At 48.7% G+C, this 19,548-nt stretch overlaps 1 protein-coding gene across 4 annotated transcripts in view; it reads right to left on the bottom strand.

Annotated features, from left to right (window-relative positions):
* EXD3 (exonuclease 3'-5' domain containing 3) overlaps nt 1–19,548 on the bottom strand; it is a 297,052-nt gene that overhangs the window by 218,672 nt on the left and 58,832 nt on the right. For 3 of the 4 annotated variants that reach the window (XM_051807943.1, XM_051807941.1, XM_051807942.1), the window contains exon 2: nt 12,926–13,039. In XM_051807943.1, the coding sequence (XP_051663903.1) occupies nt 12,926–12,962 (37 nt within the window). In that variant the 5' untranslated portion in view covers nt 12,963–13,039. Of the gene's footprint in view, nt 1–12,925; nt 13,041–19,548 lie in introns of all 4 variants that reach the window. The other variant, XM_051807940.1, reaches the window with a different exon arrangement.

The raw sequence follows: 19,548 nt of genomic DNA, 5'->3' as shown, positions 1-19,548 counted from the left end.
TGTGTTTGGAGCGATTTGGTGGTTTCCATGGCGATGGGGAGGGTAAGGGGCTGCCTGGTTCCCGCTCTGGCTGACGCACATCTCAAACAATCGCTCTCTTCCTGTTCATATGGCTCAAGAAAAACAGGATGCTGAGAGGTGTTTATCTGAGAGGGCGAGATAAGCAAGCGCACTGCGAGTTCTGAGAGTATAGGAGGTCACTAGTGAGATGTTATAGATTTTCTGGGTAAAAAAAATCCCACTGCTGCTGTGCTGAATGGGATTAAATTATGCATGGAAAGATCCTTTCCCTTGGAACCCACAGGAAACCCTGAGGAGCTGTTGTATGAGCCCTGAATACCAATGGAAAGTCTTTTTAGTGTGTGGTACTGAGTTCCATCGCTGAACAAAAACGCAGGAACAGCTCCCTGGGCAGTATCTGCCACTCCCAGAGAACGGGGACTGTGACGGTCCTGCGGCTGCACAGGGAGGCCAGGAGCACCATAACATGGCCTGTGGCCACAAGCACCAGCTCACAGGCGATTCTCAGGCCTCTCACCCAACCTGAGTAACCTGAGTAATGCTGCACTTTGCAGCATTTTAAATGTCCACCAGTGCCTGAGGGCGAACCTCCCCACTCCTCGTCCCAACTCCATCAGTGACAGAACCTGCACTGTGCCCAAATCACACAGCACAGTGCGGGGCTGCAGTCACTGCTGGTCATTAATTACCTGCCCACTAATCACCACGAGCTGGTACAGCCCAGCAGCATACTGGGGTTCAAAGCTGAAAACTAGGCCCTGTCCAAAAAGCATGACAGCGTTGTCCAGGGGTGGTTCTGGAGCAGGGGAAGGCACCTTCACACCCCTGCTCCTGTCACCCGTGTGCACCCACCCAGAAACGTCCAGCTGCAGGACAAAGCCATGGCACTTAATCCAGGAGCTGGCTGGACACATTGGATGTGACCTGGGGTCACAGTGGCTTTAATGTATCCTGCTCATTTAGGAGAAGAAAAGAACACCCACAAGCAGAGAGAAAGGACAAGGTTTACTTAGACACAGGTATATTAGAAAAATCTAAAAAAGTACAGCTCAGCAAGTTAATTCCAGAGGCTGCCTTGCTGTGGTGGCAGGAAGAGTGCGGTGTTCAGCAACAAAGCTGGAATGGAAAAGTGAGAGGTTGTAAGTGGGACATCCCTCTGTGTTTCAGGGGATATTTGGAATATATATGTTGCACCAAGGGAGGTTTAGGTTGGATTTAGGAAAAATTTCTTCACTGAAAGAATGGTCAGGCACTGGCACAGGCTGCCCAGGGAAACAGTGGAGTCACCATCCCTGGAGGGACTGAAAAGCCATGTGGCACATGGGGACATGGATTAGTGGTGGCCTTGGCAGTGCTGGGGAAATGTTGGACTCAATGATCTTTGAGGGCTTTTCCAACTTAAAGAGTTCTGTGATTCCACATAAACCACTCAGAGCAGGTTTAGATGGAACTAAAGAGAATATGAAGGAGAAGGACAGCATGTGTCAGCCTGGCTTCCCATGGGCTCATTCCTTTTTGGGAACTACAAAGGACTGGACTTAAAGTCTTGGTCTTCAGCCTCACAGGAAAATCAATACTGATAAATATTGATTATTATCCAAAAATTAGCTGTCAACTGTGAAACAGGGAAGATGAGCCATCTTTCACATACTTATCTGTTCATCACTTGGCCTATTTAAAATGCACATATAATTTAAAATAAAATATTCATTAAGGCCTTTTGCATGTCATCATATCCTATAGAAGACCCAGACCACTCACTACAGCGCACCCAACATTCACAGGGCAAATTGTGCCAGACACAGGACCTGCCACCACAGACCTGCTGGGAACAATGCTGGGGTTTGGAGGACCTCAGCCATCACAGAGCCATGTGGGCACACGGTTAGCATAATAATGGTGTAATAAAGAATGCAAAAAGTCTTAAAAATGAGCACAATCAGATATTGAAGTGAAGGATAATAAATATGTGGAGTCAGTAATCGTTTAAACAAGTGAGCAGCAAGGAACAGAGCAGGAGGAAGTGTATGGGAACACCTCTCCAAGGAGAGCACCAAGCACTGCATGGAATTAAGGATCAAAGTGCCTGTGCACTGTCACACAGCCCCAGTCCGAGAGGGGAACACACACTGAGAGATGTGTGGACTGCAGTGCCCACCTTCAGCAATTCTTCATGCTACCTGGAGTATCTGCCAGCCAGGAGCTGCACAGACTGCATAGAATCAGAGAATCTTGGCATCGTTAAGGTTAGAAAAGACCTTTAAGATCATCAAGTCCACCATCAGCCATATTCATCACTAAACCATGTCCCCAAGGGCCAAATCCAAATGTTTTTTGAATGCTTCCAGGGATGGTAACTCCACTACTGCCCTGGGCAGCCTGTTCCAGTGCTTCACAACCCTTTCTGTGAAAAATTTTCCCTAATATTCAATCTAAACCTCCCCTGGTACAACTTGAGGCTGTTTGATGAGCCATTCTAGCTTGTAGCTGGTTCAGCAGGGAAGGAGTTGGCTTTGGACCTCTGGGAGCACTGAAGCAAACCCATTAGGAAGGCTGTACTGGCTCCACTGGCAACACAAAAACATCACCCCATTTAACGCAAAGCCACATACATAACCCGACCCTCTCCATGAGTGAGTGAGCTGCAGTTACCTAAAGCCCTTTCCAAGTGGTTCCTCACCTCCAGTGCCACTTTCTTTATTTCAAAGACATTTGAAAAGGAGATCTTTGAAATTTCCCTATGGGACTTACAGTCAGCCGAGGATGTCCTGATCCCTCAAATGCAATCCCTTTACAGTTCTCACTGGGACCACTCCAACATTTTCTTGCAAGTCAACAATGCCACCAAGACCTTTCAAAGTGGCACCTCACGCTCTCCATTACAGGGCAGGAAGATGATGCACTTCTTCCACGCAGGGAAGTGGAGCAGTTCACCCAAAGTCTCCCAGCAGAATCCCTGAGGAAGCAAGAACCTGAGGAAGCAATTCTGACCTCCCTCATTTTCCCATCACTGTGGATCCATCTGTTTGAACAAACACTTCTCATTCATTCCAGCCTGGTATCAGCGCCTCTGGAAAGCCAGTGCCCAGCTGAAGGCACAAGCCCTCTGGGTGTCAGGGGACACAGGGACTCTCCCCATGAGCTGAGCCTGAGTCACTACAGTTTGTGCAGCCTCCTCTCACCACCTGGGGTTCCAGCTGCTCCAGTCCCTTCTTCTCAGGGCTACCAAAGACATCCCATCACAATTAGGAATCAGTTCTCTAAGAACAGGCCTGATTCCCAAAGCCCTCTGGGAAACAACAGGTGAGCTTTGCTACCTGTGTTATCCATCCTGGCAGACACAGGGTAGAGCAAATCTGCAGGAGAAAGTGCATTCCTACTTACTTCATGTAAATTTTGTTTTCCCAGTTGGTGCACATATTTAAGGCAGTATCAAAGGAACAAAATGGGAACCCAATCATTGTCTCTGGCTTGGCTGGCTTACAGATCAACTCCCAGCCTTTAATTCTAGGAAGTGAGTGACCGCGAAGCCTCCTGACAGCCAAGGGCCCCCCTCTTTCCATCTGACTCCCTGTTTGTCTTGGAAGTAGCCAGGTTAAGGCTGTCCCATTCAGCCTGCAGCGGAATGCAAGGCAGATGGAAAGAGGAAAAGACAGACAGACACTGCAAAGACTGAGAGACAAAGCCTGGTGGCGGGATGAAAGAGCATGGAACGAAGGCAGGACCCAGCCAAGCCAAACAAAGTTTTCCTTGAGTGATTACATCTGCCAGAGAGTCCCCAGCTTGCACTCTCCTTGCTGAGAAATTCCTTTAATTGTGTCTAGGACATTTTAAAAATCCCAAGAAAAGCTCCTCTGTAATCATGAGAGCTCTGAACTGTGTGAACTTTTGTCATGCTGCATTGCTGATAGCTCCCTGCATACTTCTGCAACTGAAACATGGCTCTGCAGAAGATATTGCTGAGGTAGAGCCCTGGGGAGGGAAAACCGATAATAAATCTTCATTTCTTTTTCCCCAAGAAAAAACAAACAATTTAGACAAATACTTCTCCCTCCCAATGTCTGTGTGGCTCTGTGCAAAGTGCATCCAGCAGAAAATAAAAAGAGATATGTCCTCAGATTAGCCAGAATTAAATGAGGTTAAATGAGCGATGTGCAGAGCCAAAGCCTACAGCTCTGTGAAACAGGCACCTCCCTGGAGGGCAGCAGGGACAGGGGCTCTGCCACAGCCACCAGAGCTGAGCTGAGGGTGGAGGGGGCAGAGGGGCAGGCTGAACCTCCAGCACCTGCACCAGACAGGCTGCCACAGGCATTGCCCTGTGGATACAAAAATCAATACTTGGAAGCCAGAAGAAAGGTGTCAAGCAACTTTCAAGAGCTGCAAGCCTGCGTTGACCAGACACACTACTGGGTTTAGCTGAATGCCATTGTTCTGTGGCTTCACATCATGGGTCCAAATCCCTTCTGTGTGGCAAACCTCCTGGCAAACCTCCCTCAGCTGCAGGCCTGTTTTCCCAGCACTAATTTGTTCTCCATCACTCGCTGTGATAACCAGAAATACCAGATAGTTGACAGACTGCAGGTACCTCATTTCTCTCCTCCACAACCCAAACACCTTCCTGCACACCTCAGGTAACTGGGTATTCGTATTTACCCACCGTGAGGGTCAGTCACTGGAAGAAGCTGCAAAGGCAAAGCTCATTGTGAAAAGGCCAAACCAAAAATCACAGGGTGGGTGAGCTGGGTCTCACCTGCCACAGTCACAACCCCCCCGTGTCACAGGTGTGGGGTACCCAGGGAGGTGAAACCATCACTGAGGGGGCAGCACCAACAGGTCTGCTCCCCTGAAACAGCCACCCAAAGCTGTGATTTGGTGTGTGTACATTTTCTCAAGCATTTTGAATTAATACCTGGCTTTATTTCACTACTTCGTTGGTGCCAAGACATTTTACTTAGGACATACATTGTCCAAAAGCAAAGTGACTTGTTCTCATTACAATCACAGAATCTCCTGAGCTGGAAGGGACCCACAAGGATCATCCACTCCAAGTCCTGGCCCTGCACAGACACCTCAACAATCCCATCCTGTCCCTCATAGTGTTGTCCAAACCCTCCTGGAGCTCTGGCAGCCTTGGGGCTGTGCCCACTGCCCTGGGGAGCCTGGTCAGTGCCAACCACCCTCTGGGGGAAGAACCTTTTGCTGAGATCCAACCTGACCCTGCCCTGACACAGCTCCAGCCATTCCCTGGGTCCTGTCCCTGCTCACACAGAGCAGAGATCGGTGCTGCCCCTCTGCTTCACCTCAGCAGAAAACCTACTTGGCCAAAGTATGGATCTGTTCTTGCTGGGCCAGTGAATTGAAGCAACTTAGTGAAGGGCCCAAGGTACCAGGATTGGGTACAAGCACATGAGAGAGAAGGGCAGGAGCAAGACCCTCCCTCACAGTCAACACTTCCATTTGCTCCATTCTGCCGAAACACACATCTTTCCTTATAACATATAGAAATCCACATTACTGACAGTGTAAGAAGTAGGGATACCTAGCCTTTAATGACCTGCAGGGCAGGTACAGTATTAGGTTTTATGGGATCTACCATGCAGAAGACAAGGCTCAAACTTCAGATGAAACTCACACAGCAGCCACAGGACAGTGTGGCCATGGGCTGATCAGCACTCTGAGCTCCTGGAGCAGGAGTCACGAGCACTGCTGAAGAATGTCAGTGCACAGACAGATGTCAGCATCATCCAGATTTATTTTTTAAACAGCATGTCTTATAGTAACTTTAAAACAGGATCTGTAACTTTAAAACAGAATTTATCCCTAAGATGGGCAGCCTTTCCAGACAGAACTGCCTCCTTTATCCCCAGACCCAGCTCAAAACTTCATGAAGCACAAGATAACCAGGATCATGCCATGTAGAACACCAGCTCAGTATCTGCTGAATGACACCTCAACAACTGAAGGAAACCTCAGTGGAGAGAAACACCAGATGCTGCTGAGGGAAGGGGTGACAGCGAGACCAGGTGGCACCTCTGAGACATGGAGCCTGAACTGAACCCATGAGCAAAGGGACCGGTGTCTCTGCAGCCCCCAGGTACAGGGAATAAACAGTCTGAGAGCCAAGGAGCTCCATTTGAGAACATCCACTGCAATAATCTCAATTCTCAAAACTGCAGAAGGTTCCCTAAAAACCTGCAGTTTGCTGGGGAGGAGGTTGGGCTTTTGTTTTATGCTTATTTGCCTTTTTGTCCTCATGGATAACATTCACTTCCAGTAACTCCTGACCGAAGTGGAAAAGGAGGATTTAACAATAAGTCCATCACAAGTAATGGCAACCCATGTGCTCTTATGAAACAATAACACACCAACATAAAATAAATCAGTGCCTTTTAATTTAACAATGTAAATTACCCTCCCACCTGCTGTGACTCTCCATAAGGAGAAAAAGCTGGAGGCATATTTACCAAGCTGTCTATCCCAGTCCCATTTTGAACTGGCCTCCTGCCCTGGGGTTAGACTGTAGGACTCTGTCATCTCTTGCACTCGTATGACCTAAGAAAGGGAATGTGGCCTTTTTCCCACAAGCCCAGAGTGAGAACATCATAAAAGCTGAACTTTAGCCCCCTTTTTGGGCAGGCAGCACAATAGCAAGGAGGATGCTGTTACTCCCCAGAGGCTCTGCTGCTGAAAAACATCACCAAGCTCAAGTAAAAGGTCAGTAGTTAGGATTGCATCTCTTGTTTTCTTCAGTTTTCCTCCTCCGTCAAAGGCAGTTCAACATTCTTTGCACACCCCCCTCCCTCCTTCTGAGAAATGCAGGAAGGAAGTGCTTGCAAAATAGTTTAATTTAAAAGAACGCACAATCACACACAGTAGACCCTGCTCCAGCCTCCAAGCAGGACGTTTCCACTGCCTCCCAGTTCCCACTACAGCACAAATGAATCCCTGCAGGGGCAGAGCCATCCCTCCCTCCATAGACAAAACCCTCTGTAGGGACAGACACCTCGAGGGAAGAGCTGTGGCTGTGTGCTGCAGGCAGCCCCCCCTGCTCCCCCACAACACACACCACCCCTCAGGGGACACCTGCCCAGGGAGCCAGGGCTGTGGAGCAGGAAAGAAGGATGCAGGGAATCCTGTAACCTCCCAGGGCACTGCATGGGAACAGGCACCGAGAGGCAGGACCATAGTCCTGGCGGGTAGGACACAGTCACCTCCTGTCTCTCTCAGAACTAGTGCTTGTTTGATTTCACAGGATATTCTTCCACCAGTGTCTGTTACCTGGACCTTGCTAGAATTTGGGAAGGTGTTTGGGCCTGTTGGATTTAACTTGACCCTTGTCTTCACTAGATTTATGTGAAAGAACCAGAGAGGGAGGAAACAACTATTATAGTCCATTTCTTTTTGCAAAGATGAATGTTGAGACCAGCAGGCAATGCTTGGAAAACTCCTTCATTATCCATCAGTTTCTGTTGTATGACCACATATTCAGTGTAAACATCATTCTCCCCAGACACACACAGTGTTCTCCTACCCCTGGGCAAACAGCACTTATTATCACAAGCCTATGTCTTTGTCTTTTCAAAGCCTTTGGCAACCCCAAGGACTTCTCTTCCCTTGCACCATGAACCATGACAGCCACTAGCACATGTCAGAACAGGCTGGCAGTCCCTGCCTGCTTTCCCTTCTTTGAGAATTCCCAGTCCTCCCAGCCCTGAACACCCCGGCACTCGCAGCCTCTCCCGGCACTCGGTGCTCTTGGCAGATCCCACCGTGCTGCGCGTTCCTCACATTGCTCCGGGTTCATTCTCCGTTGGTACTCTTGGACTTGAAAGGGACACTGTCAACAAATCACAGTCTTGTCTCTTTTTTTAACCCATTGCTGTCACAGTGTATAATTAGATTAATAAAATAACTAAGAGAGCAGTGCCTGGAGGAACGAAGCAGAATCACACCCACTGCCCATTCAAGTGATGTCTCACGGAATCACAGAATGTGCTGAGCTGGAAGGGACCCACAAGGATCAGCGAGTCCAAACCTCAGCCCTGCACAGGCCCATCCCCAAGGGTCACATCCTGTGCCCCATAGGATCATCCAAACCCTCCTGGAGCTCTGGTAGCCTTGGGGCTGTGCCCACTGCCCTGGGGAGCCTGGGCAGTGCCCAACCAGCCTCTGGGGGAAGAACCTTTCCCTGAGATCCAACCTGAGCCTGCCCTGGCACAGCTCCAGACTATTCCCTGTCTGCTGTCCCTGGTCCCCTCAGAGTAGAGCCTGCCCCTCCTCTGCCCCTCCCCAGGAGGTTGGAACTGCCATGAGCTCTGCCCTCAGTCTCCTCTACTCTTCTCATCAGGATGGCCAGAACAAGCAAAGACACAACCAGTTATTTTCTAGAAGGAAATTAAGAAATTTTGCATGCTGTTAACATGAGCACTTTCCCAGGTACAGTCAAACAGCTTCACAAAGGGGAAGATTAATACTGTCCCAAAGAGGGAAATGAGAGAGTCAAATGCCCCGAACAGGCTGGGGACTGCAGGGCTGCAGCAGGACCTGAAACCAGGTTGCTGTGTTTTGCCTTTTTAATTTTAAAGTTGACAGCTTCAACTGCCAGCACCTACACTCAGTGCTGAGCAGTAGGGAAACCTGCCATTCCCCAGCTCTAGGCCAGATGGGTGAGTTTGTGGGGTAATGTTTTCATAACCATGCAGCCGGTACTGCTATTTATTATCCATCCCATTTCCAGTAACTTCTTTTTCAATTGCTGTTGTTCATTTGCATTTCTGGTAGACTTAAAAATAATTGTTAGCATTGTAGAAATGCTTTCAGTTTTTAAATGAGGGCTCCATAATCCTGCTTTCTGTAAAGATCTTAAATAAGAAATAATTTCTTATTTCTGTCCCACAGAGTACTGTAAAGGCATTTAAGGAGCTTACTGCCCACCCCACACCTGTTGTAAGCCCAGACAAAGGACAATAAAAATGTGAAACAGGAGAATGAATGAAAGAACCCCAGAAAGGCACATATAGCTGGGCAGAGAAGGTGCTCCTGCAGGTAGCCAGCACAGAGCTGGGGATTTTTTTTGGTTATTAAGACTGTTAAGAGTTACACACAGCAAAAAAGTATAGAAAGCATAAACTGCGTAGAAAGATGTGTCACAAGTACCCCATCCCATGGTCAGTGTGCATGCAGGGGCAGAATGGGCAGATTTCAGGAGCATATAATTTGCTTCTGGGAAGTCTTTACCAGTTACTTCTGCAACTCCAGCCTAAAAACCTTCTCAATAAACAACACACTCTTTCCTTAATTCAAGAGGTTACACTCGTATTCAAGTTTCATCCCAGTTTTGCCAAAACAAAGCCTTAACTAAATACTGTTTTGACCTGAGCACACTGGACACACTGCTAAGGTGGTCATACTGCAGGAATTACTGACAGAGGCTTTTTCAGGGAGAGAAGTCCAAGGAAAGGTTGATGGAATCCTGTAGCATCAGTTAATTCAGGAAAAAAGCAACCCCACAAAATATTTTCTTACACTATGAGCAACTGCTGAAGTTTCAGGGGAAATTCCAAATTTACCATTAGGCTGGACTCTTAACTTGAATTATACCCCCCAATGACCCAAATGGAGAAGTCTTGGAGGTGTTTTATCTCCACACTAATTCACCAGCTGATGTGCTTGGCTGAGCCTGAGGCTGGGCTCAAACACAGAGCTCAGTTCAGGCAGGGCAGCATCAGTGTGAAACAAGCAGGGCAGGCACAAGGGCTTTGGTGTTTCAGTCTCTCCATCTCTCCCTTTCCATTCCCATGTACAAGTCCTCTTGCTATTGGACAACCTACTAGGGGGGGGCTTTGGAGCATCTCATGCCAGGGAACAATCAGTGGTTCGAAAGTAGTGAGAACACGGTAATGTTAGCAGGCTCTGTCTGTGAGGATGCTCACATCTGGACTGACCAATCCAGGTGCTCAGCTTACCCACAGAGCATTCTGGATAGGTGTGGAAGGAGAATTATGCCTCAAATATTGAGTCACAGAATCACAGAATCGTTAAGGTTGAAAAATTCCTTTAAGATCAAGTCCAACTGTCAACCAGCACCACCACCACGTTCAACACTGAACCATGTCCCCAGGTGCCACATCCAGGCTCCTCTTGAACACTTCCAGAGATGGTGACTCCACCACCTCCCCGGGCAACTCAGTCCAACACCTGAACACTCTTTCAATGAAAAAATATTTTCTAGTATCTAATCTGAATCTGTCCTGGTACAGCTTAAGGCCATTTCTTCTGATCCTGTATCTTGGGACATGACCAAAGAGACCAACCACCACCTCACTATAACCTCCTTAAGGTAGTTGTAGGGAAAAATTCCCAGCTCAAAGTTTGTGAGGATACTAAAACCATAATGAAAAAAAATAAACCCAAACAGTTGTTTCAAGTTAAAAAAAGGTTACAGAGCAGACAGATCTGAAAGTATTACTGAAATATTGTAATGCAGAGTTTAAACAAAAGCAGTGACACAGAGAAGAAGATCCCAGTTCAGTTCTGAGTATCTTCTTGGAGAGAATCCTATCAGATGATTCAGTTAAAGGTCAGGCTTCCACCCTACTTGGTTCCTCCTTCTTTGAGGCATCACAGATGGCCTTTGCCTCAGCACTGCCTGCCCTGCAGACCTGACAGAAAGCTCTGCCTCCATCCCAGTTACTCACACATCACCCCAGGGTGCTCTGTGCCCAGGAGCATCCCCGGCCACCTCCTTGGCTCCAGGCTCCACAACCTGCCAGTGTTGTAAAGAGTGCCTCCACAACCTCTTTACTAAACGTCAGCCCTTTTCCTTCTTTCCGCCTCTTTTTCCTTTGGTAAGCTGCTTCTTCTAAGGGGGAATTTTGACCATTAAGCTCTCAGTTCCAAAGGGAAGGGAAGGGAAGCCCAGTGCCCTGCTGTCGGACACAGCCACAGCAGGAGCTGGCCCGTGCCCAGGTCCCAGGGTGCTGCTCCCGCTCCTCCCTGCTGTTTATCCCAGCCGGGTGTTTTTCCCCTGGCGCTGCCACGATTGTTTGGCCGGGCTGGGTGATGGATGGTGGAGAAGCTTGTGTCTGGAAATGTGCTCCCAAGTCGACAGGAAGCCCGGGGGGCCTTTGCCAGCACTTCCTTCCTGTATACAAGGGGAGGACAGAATGGGAAAAACCTTGGCTGTCTCCTACCCTGAGAAAAGCGCTCCCCTTCCAGCTGGATTACAGTAACAATATTTTAATCTTTCACAAGATTATAATATCCTTCCTCTCTAAGTATAGTTACAATGGCAGCTCAGAATGAAGTGAACACTCAATACGTGGTGCTGGAAGCTGAACAAATGGAGGCCCAAAGTGGAAGATCCCTATCTTCAGCCAAGATATAAATCCCCAGTGGATCACACCTGTCTAACCCAGGACTTGACTCCAAGAGTAACCAGGACTAAGCCCTTCAACAGAAGGTGTAAAATGCACACATTGGAAATGTGTCCCTCTGGACAACTTCTTTCCTGTGCCTGTTTTAGAGAGTGGATCTAAACTGAAAGCACAACATTCATTACCCCTACAAAACACAAGGCTGCAACGAGCCATCTGTGAATATTCTGACTGCACATTTCTCACGAGCACCCAGGATGTGTTATAGAGACTTGCCTTGAAAGCCTTTTTCCAAAAACCCAGCCCCAATGTCCTTTTGTGGATGATTCATGAATCTCCACACATCCCGATGTGTAATCATCACCTGTTCACAGTAATAAGACACGCTGAGTATTACAGAATAGATACTTCCCCCTACCACAGGAATTTTTCTAAAATTTTCCATTCTTGAGCTCCCAGATTCAAACCCATAGAGAACAGCAAGGGCTTTAGTGCAGGCAGGTGTTCAGAACCCCAGACTCATGAACTTGCTCTGCCTACAGCCACGTGGCCTGTGACAGCCAGAGCACAGCACACAGGGTGTGGTTCTGAGGACCACTCTCCTGGCTGTCCCAGCAAGGGGGTATCCCAGCAATCCCCTCAGGCACACATTGTCTGGGCCAGTTTGCCCAAGCAAGTCTGAAAAAGGAAGGAAGAAATTCTCAGGACTCTTGACAACAAAAGAAAGCTCCCCAAACCTGTGAGCAGACAGCCCTCCTAACAGCCTGTATTTCTGACAAAGGCCTCAGAAGAAAAGACCTCACCCATGAACAAAGAGTGGGGAACAATGGGAACTGTCAAAAAATAGCCCTCACGTCAGAGCTAAGAATGCCCCTTGACACTTCCAAAAAAGCCCAGGCTGAGCAGAGCCTGGGAGGCCACAGGCACTGCCTCTGGCACCCGCCTCTCCCAGGCCCTGCCCCGAGGCAGAAACTGCCAGAAGCACTCAATGAGGCTGAATTCCAACAACCAAAGATGGGGATGGAATAGGAGAGGAAATTTATGGTAGGTCTGGGCCAGAAAAAGTAACAAATTCCTGTCCATTTAATGTCTCCAGCAAGGATCCGACACTGAGACTTCATGGGACATCCGTGACAATGGTGTGTGTGCACGTGTTCCCTTTCTGCACAGGGAAACCAAGTACCAAAGCAATTGAGAGAGAATTAAACTATGGCTAAAAGCTGAATGACTTGTGTAACACAGTAATAAAACCCTGTGTGCTTCTGAACTGGTGAGAAGTTATAAAAACAATTGCTAGTAAACTTTTCAACCTGGACTAGAATTCTAAGAATTCTGATATCCAGATGTGGACAGGAAGCCTCAAAGATCCAATAACCTTCAGGGCATGCAATTTAGCACTGATTCACAGGTTTTGCTTTATTTGTGACTCAGTATTCTCTTCCAATAGCACTAAGAAAATAAATGGAAAGCAAATCATGCTGAATGAACAGGAGAAGACAGGCAAACGCTTAGAGAAGCAGAAAACTCACCTGTGGGCTGATCACTTGAGTCACTGTCCTGATTCATCCTCCCGAAGGCGGCACCAGATCAGGATGCTGAGGTTGGAGGTCTAAACTCAGAGATGGCACTCCAAGCTCTTGCTTCTAAAAAGAAAAAAGAGTTACTGTCAAATTGCAGGAACTTCACCCTGTATGACAAAGGGAATATCTCGTGTGTGGTCTGCTGTCCTTGAATTTAACAAGAGAGTGGAGAATCTACGTGCAAGTACAACTTGGTGTAGGAGCCACAGTTACACACTGCCTGAAGATCAGAGAATTCGACGGTGAACTGAATTAAGTCAACCAAGAAACACTGAAAAGTGGCATCTGAGATCTCATGCACGTTAAAGCAACGTGTAGTTAAACCCACATCTGGATTCCTGGAACAGGTCAAGATGAGCTTTCAAATTTGAACTGCACAAACAGGAGTCCTAATGCTGTTTACTTGAGTAGCCAAACAAAACTCCTGCACAAGGCCAGGAATTAACTTGATGATCCTGATGGGTCCCTTCCAACTCAGCACATTCTATGATTCTGTGAAAACCCCAGACCTATCTAACCCCAAATCAGACAGACCACGTGAAAGTATGTTTTTGCCACAGCTAAACAGCTCCTTCTCTTTGTTTTGCTTGCCCTTCCACTCATCACATCTTGACTGTGGTAGAGTTGGAAAGACAACCCATGTCTCCCAAATCCCAGTCCAGTGCCTTAACCACCACATCCTTCCTGCTGAATCACACTACAGGATTGTTTATCAGGAAGGAAATTCCCCCTTGAGAATACTCACTCTGAGTGTGTTGGTGGAACACAAATGCTTAAAAAAATACAAACAGACAGGCAATAACAACAAGTGATTTAAGTCTCTGTGCACCAGGCTGGAGGCACAGCAGTGTGTTTGGTTTGTTGTTTGTAGCAGTGTAAGTGAGGCACATGAAGCAGGACATGACACAGAACAAGCAGTGCATCCGGGTGGCCTCACAGGAACAGCCTCCTGTTCTCAATGGATGACACAAGACTCTGAAAGCATCTCTTCCACATTTAGCATGAGTTGTACCTGACTCAGGGGCACTCAGAAGGTTTAGATTCTTACCAGGCGCCATGAAAGTCACCTTTGGCAGCATCTCATGCCGAGCTCCTAAGTGTAAGCAGTTTGTATGGGATCCAGTGGGTCAGAATTAACCTCAACATGTTGTATGAGCAAAGGCCCTTTGCTTTCTTTAAGGTCTTTAGCCCAAAACTAAAAAAAAGCAGGGTGTATGTGGAGGAAGACCCCAAAAGTGGAACAAATAGGTTTTAGCCTAAACACACTTTATCCCATTGGTCTCCTAGAAAACAAAAAGGGCTGTAATTCATCCATGATCTGTCCAAAGACACAAACCCACCAAAATGGCACATTCATGGTCCAGGACACTGAAGAATTTAGCTCTCCTCAGCAGCTGGGCAAAGGAGAATTTCCCCACTCCCAAGCAGTGGCTTCTCAGGTTGTGTCCCGTGAGACCCCACCACAGTAACCAACAAATGGACTTGGGCGGATGCCCAGAACTCAGACAACATTTCTGTGCACTCCTGTAAATGTCATTGAATGGAAATTCCAGCAGGACCTGAGGGACAGGGAACCAAACCCTCACAGTGTCCTGGGGTCACACTCGTACCTAGAGCAGCTTTAACAAGCCCAGCCACGAGGCAGCTCCTCCAGAGCAGAGCCAAGGGAGACTCCAGAGCCTCTGGGGCCGTGGGACCACCAAGGGCCAGCACCCACCCGCGGACATGGGCAGGGCCCCCAGGCTCTGTTGGACACACCAGCCCCACAGGAAGGCACAGCTGGTCTGTGGGCACCCATGTGAACACCTGCAAGTTCCCCTCAACCCCTCTGTTTGCACTTCAGACTCCAAGACTGATCCCTGCTGATCCCCAGTCAGTCCAGAAGCAGCTCTCAGAGAAGTGCAGGGAGTACAGGTGCTGCTCTGGTGATGCAAAGCCCCTCCAAGTGCACTTTGCGTGCGATTCATCCATCATATGCAGCACAGAGGCACCTCTGGGGAGCTCATCCCATGAGGAGTGATGTGAAGGTGACATCAGTGGAGTCACATGTTACTCTCTGGTGGACTCCAGGGAGTTTTCATCTCAGGGGAAGGCATCCATGTGCCACAGGCTGAATCCCACCCTCTACCATTACTTTAACCCGAGCTGAACATCCCGGCTCTGCTGTCCCACAGGAACACACCAGAGAAAGGCAGGCACAGCACTGCCATCAAACAAACACCACAGCTCTGAGGTGCTGCCCCTCTGTCCGCTTAAGTGAGACCCATCCACCAGTGTTGCCTCCAGCTCTGTGTTCCTCAACACAAGAAGGATGTGGAGCTGCTGGAACAAGTCCAGAGGAGGCCACAAAGATGCTCCAAGGGCTGGAGCCCCTCTGCTCTGGAACCAGGCTGGGAGAGCTGGGGGGGTTCACCTGGAGAAGAGAAGGCTCCAGGGAAACCTGAGAGCCCCTTCCAGGGCCTAAAGGGGCTCCAGGAGAGCTGGAGAGGGACTTGGGACAAGGGATGGAGGGATAGGACAAGGGGGAATGGCTTCACACTGCTAGAGGATAGACTGAGGTTAGATATAAGCAAAAAAGTGTTCCCTGTGAAGGTGGGGAGGCCCTGGCACAGGTTGCCCAGAGAAGGTGTGGCTGCCCCATCCCTGGAAGTGTCCAAGGGCAGGCTGGACAGGGCTTGGAGCAACCTGGGCTAGTGGAGTGGAATGAGATGATTCTATCCCCAGTCTGCTCCCAATTCTTCACCCCCCAGGAGCCCCTGTTTGCTGCAGAGTACCTGCCTCAGCTTTGCTCTGCACCGCTTTGCAGTTTTTCACACCACTTGCACCAGACACATCTCATAACTTGCTACAGTGAAACTTTCCCTCCAGAAGACACTTTGAGGCACCACTTCCATTCCTTTGAACAGTAAACAAAAAAAGTTACAATTTCTCCTCAAGGCTTCTTTCAACCTTAACATTATATGAAAACCCTTTCTGACATCATATCAGAGTAATTCAAGAATTAATGTGAAATGAAATTCCATTGTTCCCCACTCCAAAGGCTATTCTCCCATTCCTTGCCTGCTATTTTTGGGGTCAGGATCAAGTTTGTAGTTTTTTCTATAAGGTCAGCCCCACTTAGGTCTAAATCAAGTGTGTCCAGAGGCAGAACATAACTGCACACCTTCAGTTCTGCAGGATGCTGTGGTGAGTGATGTCCCACCTGAAGGCAATTGCTCGTGGGCAACAAGTCTTCTTGTTCACACATTCCCCCTGTGGAAACCCAGCATGGAGCAGGTAAAGGAAAAGGGTTCTGCAAAGAGCTGCCAAACTGCTTCTCCAAGAGCTGCTGACATTCATCCAGGGCAGGTGTGGGCACTGTCAGACTCTGGATTCGAGGACTAGGGCCATGCAGGAGTGCTTTGCTTCCTATTTAAGCCAAATGAGCAAATGGTGCACACGGTCACCCTGAGTGACCTGGGGCTGGGGCAGAAAGGATGGAGGGAGAGAGGGAGGGATGGAGGGAGGGAGGGATGGAGGGAAGGATGGAGGGATGGGTGGATGGAGGGATGGAGGGAGGGAGGGAGGGGTGGATGGAAGGATGGAGGGAGGGAGGGAGAGATGGAGGGATGAATGGAGGGAGGGATGGAAGGATGGATGGAGGGAGGGAGAGATGGAGGGATGGATGGAGGGAGGGATGGAAGGATGGATGGGTGGTGAGTGTCTGACACCTGCCCTGCCTGCAGGTCACACCTGCCCTAAGGGCAAAGTGACCTCCCTGTGGATGGGGATGGTGTGAACAGAGCTCAGGTCCTGCTTCCTCAGCAACAGCTGAGGCCACAGCCACCACCAGACAGGGAACTGGAGGCCACTGGTTTCCTTCTGAGTGATTTCAGTTCAAGCAGGGCCATCGCTGGGCTGCAGTGAACAAGGGGCTCCTGGCCCTCAGCTCTGGAGCTGTGCAGAGAAAAGCAGTAAACATCCCTCCTGACCATTTGTTAACCCCCCTGTGGGATCAGCTCCTGTGCTGGTATCTCAAGCCCTGCCAGAGCTGGTGCTTTTCTCCAAATGTGAAAAACTGTGTAAAAAAATCTTATCTCTCCTCAGAAAATGTCCCCAAACCAAAAAAAAAGCAGGTTTCTATTCTGCCTGGGTATGGAAAAAGATTTGAAAATGTGAAGTGAGAGAAACTTAAATCTTTAGAAACAAGAAAAAAAACCACTACAAAGCAATGCTCACTTGTAGGCCTCTCCATACTGAGATTTTTAAGCCCATCTCACAATCTTGCAACCTGCCTTTTATTGCTTTATTGTTATAGAACATAAAGGCACATGCAGCAAAAGATATCATCAAATCACAGAATACTCTGAGTTGGAAGGGACCCACAAGGACCATCCAGTCCAGCTCCTGGCCCTGTACAGACACCCCAACAATCCCACCCTGTCCCTCAGAGCGTTGTCCAAACCCTCCTGGAGCTCTGGCAGCCTTGGGGCTGTGCCCACTGCCCTGGGGAGCCTGGTCAGTGCCAACCACCCTCTGGGGGAAGAACCTTTCCCTGAGATCCAACCTGAGCCTGCCCTGACACAGCTCCAGTCCTGTCACTGGTCACACAGAGCAGAGATTGGAGCTGCCCCTCCACTGCCCTCAGGAGGCAGCTCTGGGGTCTCCAGCATCACCAACCCCTCCGCAGAAAAAAAATCTGAGTCAGGAGATGGGTGAAGGAACTGTAGTCCCAGGAGTGCATGCAAAAACAACCTGTGAAGAGCATTAACTTCATTAACTTTACAGACTTTGGATCCTGTACTTATACCCAGTTTAGCTTCAATTTGGCTCCCATCAGTAACAAACCCAACACTTCATTCTTCATAATGCCCCTGCTAAGCTACACCACCCAAAATCTCTGCCTGAATTGAGGTATCTCAGACTCCAACATGTAACAAATGACCTGCATCCTGAGCCCCTTTAAAAGCCAGCTCTGTAGCATATGTTATTTCAGAGTGGGAAGAAGTGATCAAGAGCCCTGTGGCCTCTTAGCACCTCAGGTTGAAGTGCAAACTGCAGTTCCACCTACTTTTACAGACTTCTCTTTATCATGTAAATCTTTCACTACTTAGAAATAGAAACTTCACTTCGCTGTGATAAGAATATAGGAAAAAATCACTGACAGCAGCAAAAAATAAAAAAGAAAATTAAACCCAGGCAGCATTCAGGCAGTGCCTGCCACAGCACCAGGCCTGTGCAAAGAAGCCCAGGGTACCTCCCCTCCCCTTCAGCAGCCCAAAGCCAACAGGACTCCACAGGATCTTACAACCATCAATGGGCTGCTCAGCACCACCAGGACCACTGGCACAGCAGAAGCCAAGGAGCCAGGACATGACCCTGCAGCTGAAAGCTGCCTCCTGTATCCATTCATTTTACTGGAGTTCATTCTAAGGAGATGTCTCTTTACCTGCTTCACTTTAACGGGATTTTTATTAAATGTTTATTGACTTTTGATCATTTCTGGCTGTAATTTAATAATTTCACACCATTATTACCATAATAAGGTTCACTGGAACTGCTGAAGGCTCAAACCAGAACACACACAGCAAAAGCCAGCACAGCCACACTGCTGCAGTGAACACCCTCTGCCTCATTAGCTCGGACACTATAACTAGAAAGCAGCTGCCCAAACATCAACAGATGTCTATCAAAGTCTGTTGGATTCTCAAGGCCATCCTCTCAGCCTGGTGAAACCTGCCAGCTTGACAAGAATGTATTTTTAATGGAAGTTCTGCCCAAGTTTCTAACATCAATAAGCAAATTGCTGTGACACCAAGGGTATAAATAAAACCTGAATCGCTGCAGAAAGCCCTGGACACCAGAGAACTTGTCCCTCTGCACGTCTGCAGAGTTCCACACACCCAGATCTCACTGCTCATTTCACTCTCCTTACACATCAATCGCCTCCAGCCTCCTGGAAAACACCCTGGGAACAACCAGCACAGCTGGAGTCTCTGCTGAAGTCAGGACAACTGCAAGGGTCTGTGCTGGTGCTGGAGGAGGTGCCGTCGTGCCCAGCCCCGGGAAGGCTGTGCTGGCTGCAGACACAGGTGCTGCTCACACCTGTGTTCCTGCGGCGGAGGGACAGGGAGGAGCCGCTGGTCTCTGGCACCCTCTGCTGACAAACCCCCGCCCGGCCTGGGGCACCGGCACACGGGCAGGCTGTGACCGTGATCCACCGTCCTTTGCTAGATGAACATTCCATAACTTAAATCTTCTTCTATTTGTTTGGCCACGTATGTCTGTAAAATTACATTAATCCCAGCCGGCCCTTTTCCCCCTTGGTTTGCTCCGGGAACCACGCACACCCCGTACAGGGAGGTGTCCTACTCTCCTGTCTCTGGGGTCACTGAAGACCCCTGGGATTTCTCATCCCTTCCACCCACCAGTGCCCCCAGCACCCTGCATGCAGCATCTATCTCCTGCTTTCTAAAGAGGTGACCAGGGCGTGATTTACACATCAACATTAATGTGGAGAATGAAAAGGGCAACAATCCAAAGCACAATGTTCTGGCTCAGGAATCAGCCAGGGACACCTGAGGGAATCATCC

Source organism: Manacus candei, unplaced genomic scaffold, assembly GCF_025592945.1.
Source record: "Manacus candei isolate 608988 ecotype Guabito, Panama unplaced genomic scaffold, ASM2559294v1 h1tg000071l, whole genome shotgun sequence".
NCBI lineage: Eukaryota > Metazoa > Chordata > Aves > Passeriformes > Pipridae > Manacus > Manacus candei.
This window is presented reverse-complemented; position numbering and strand designations above follow the sequence as displayed.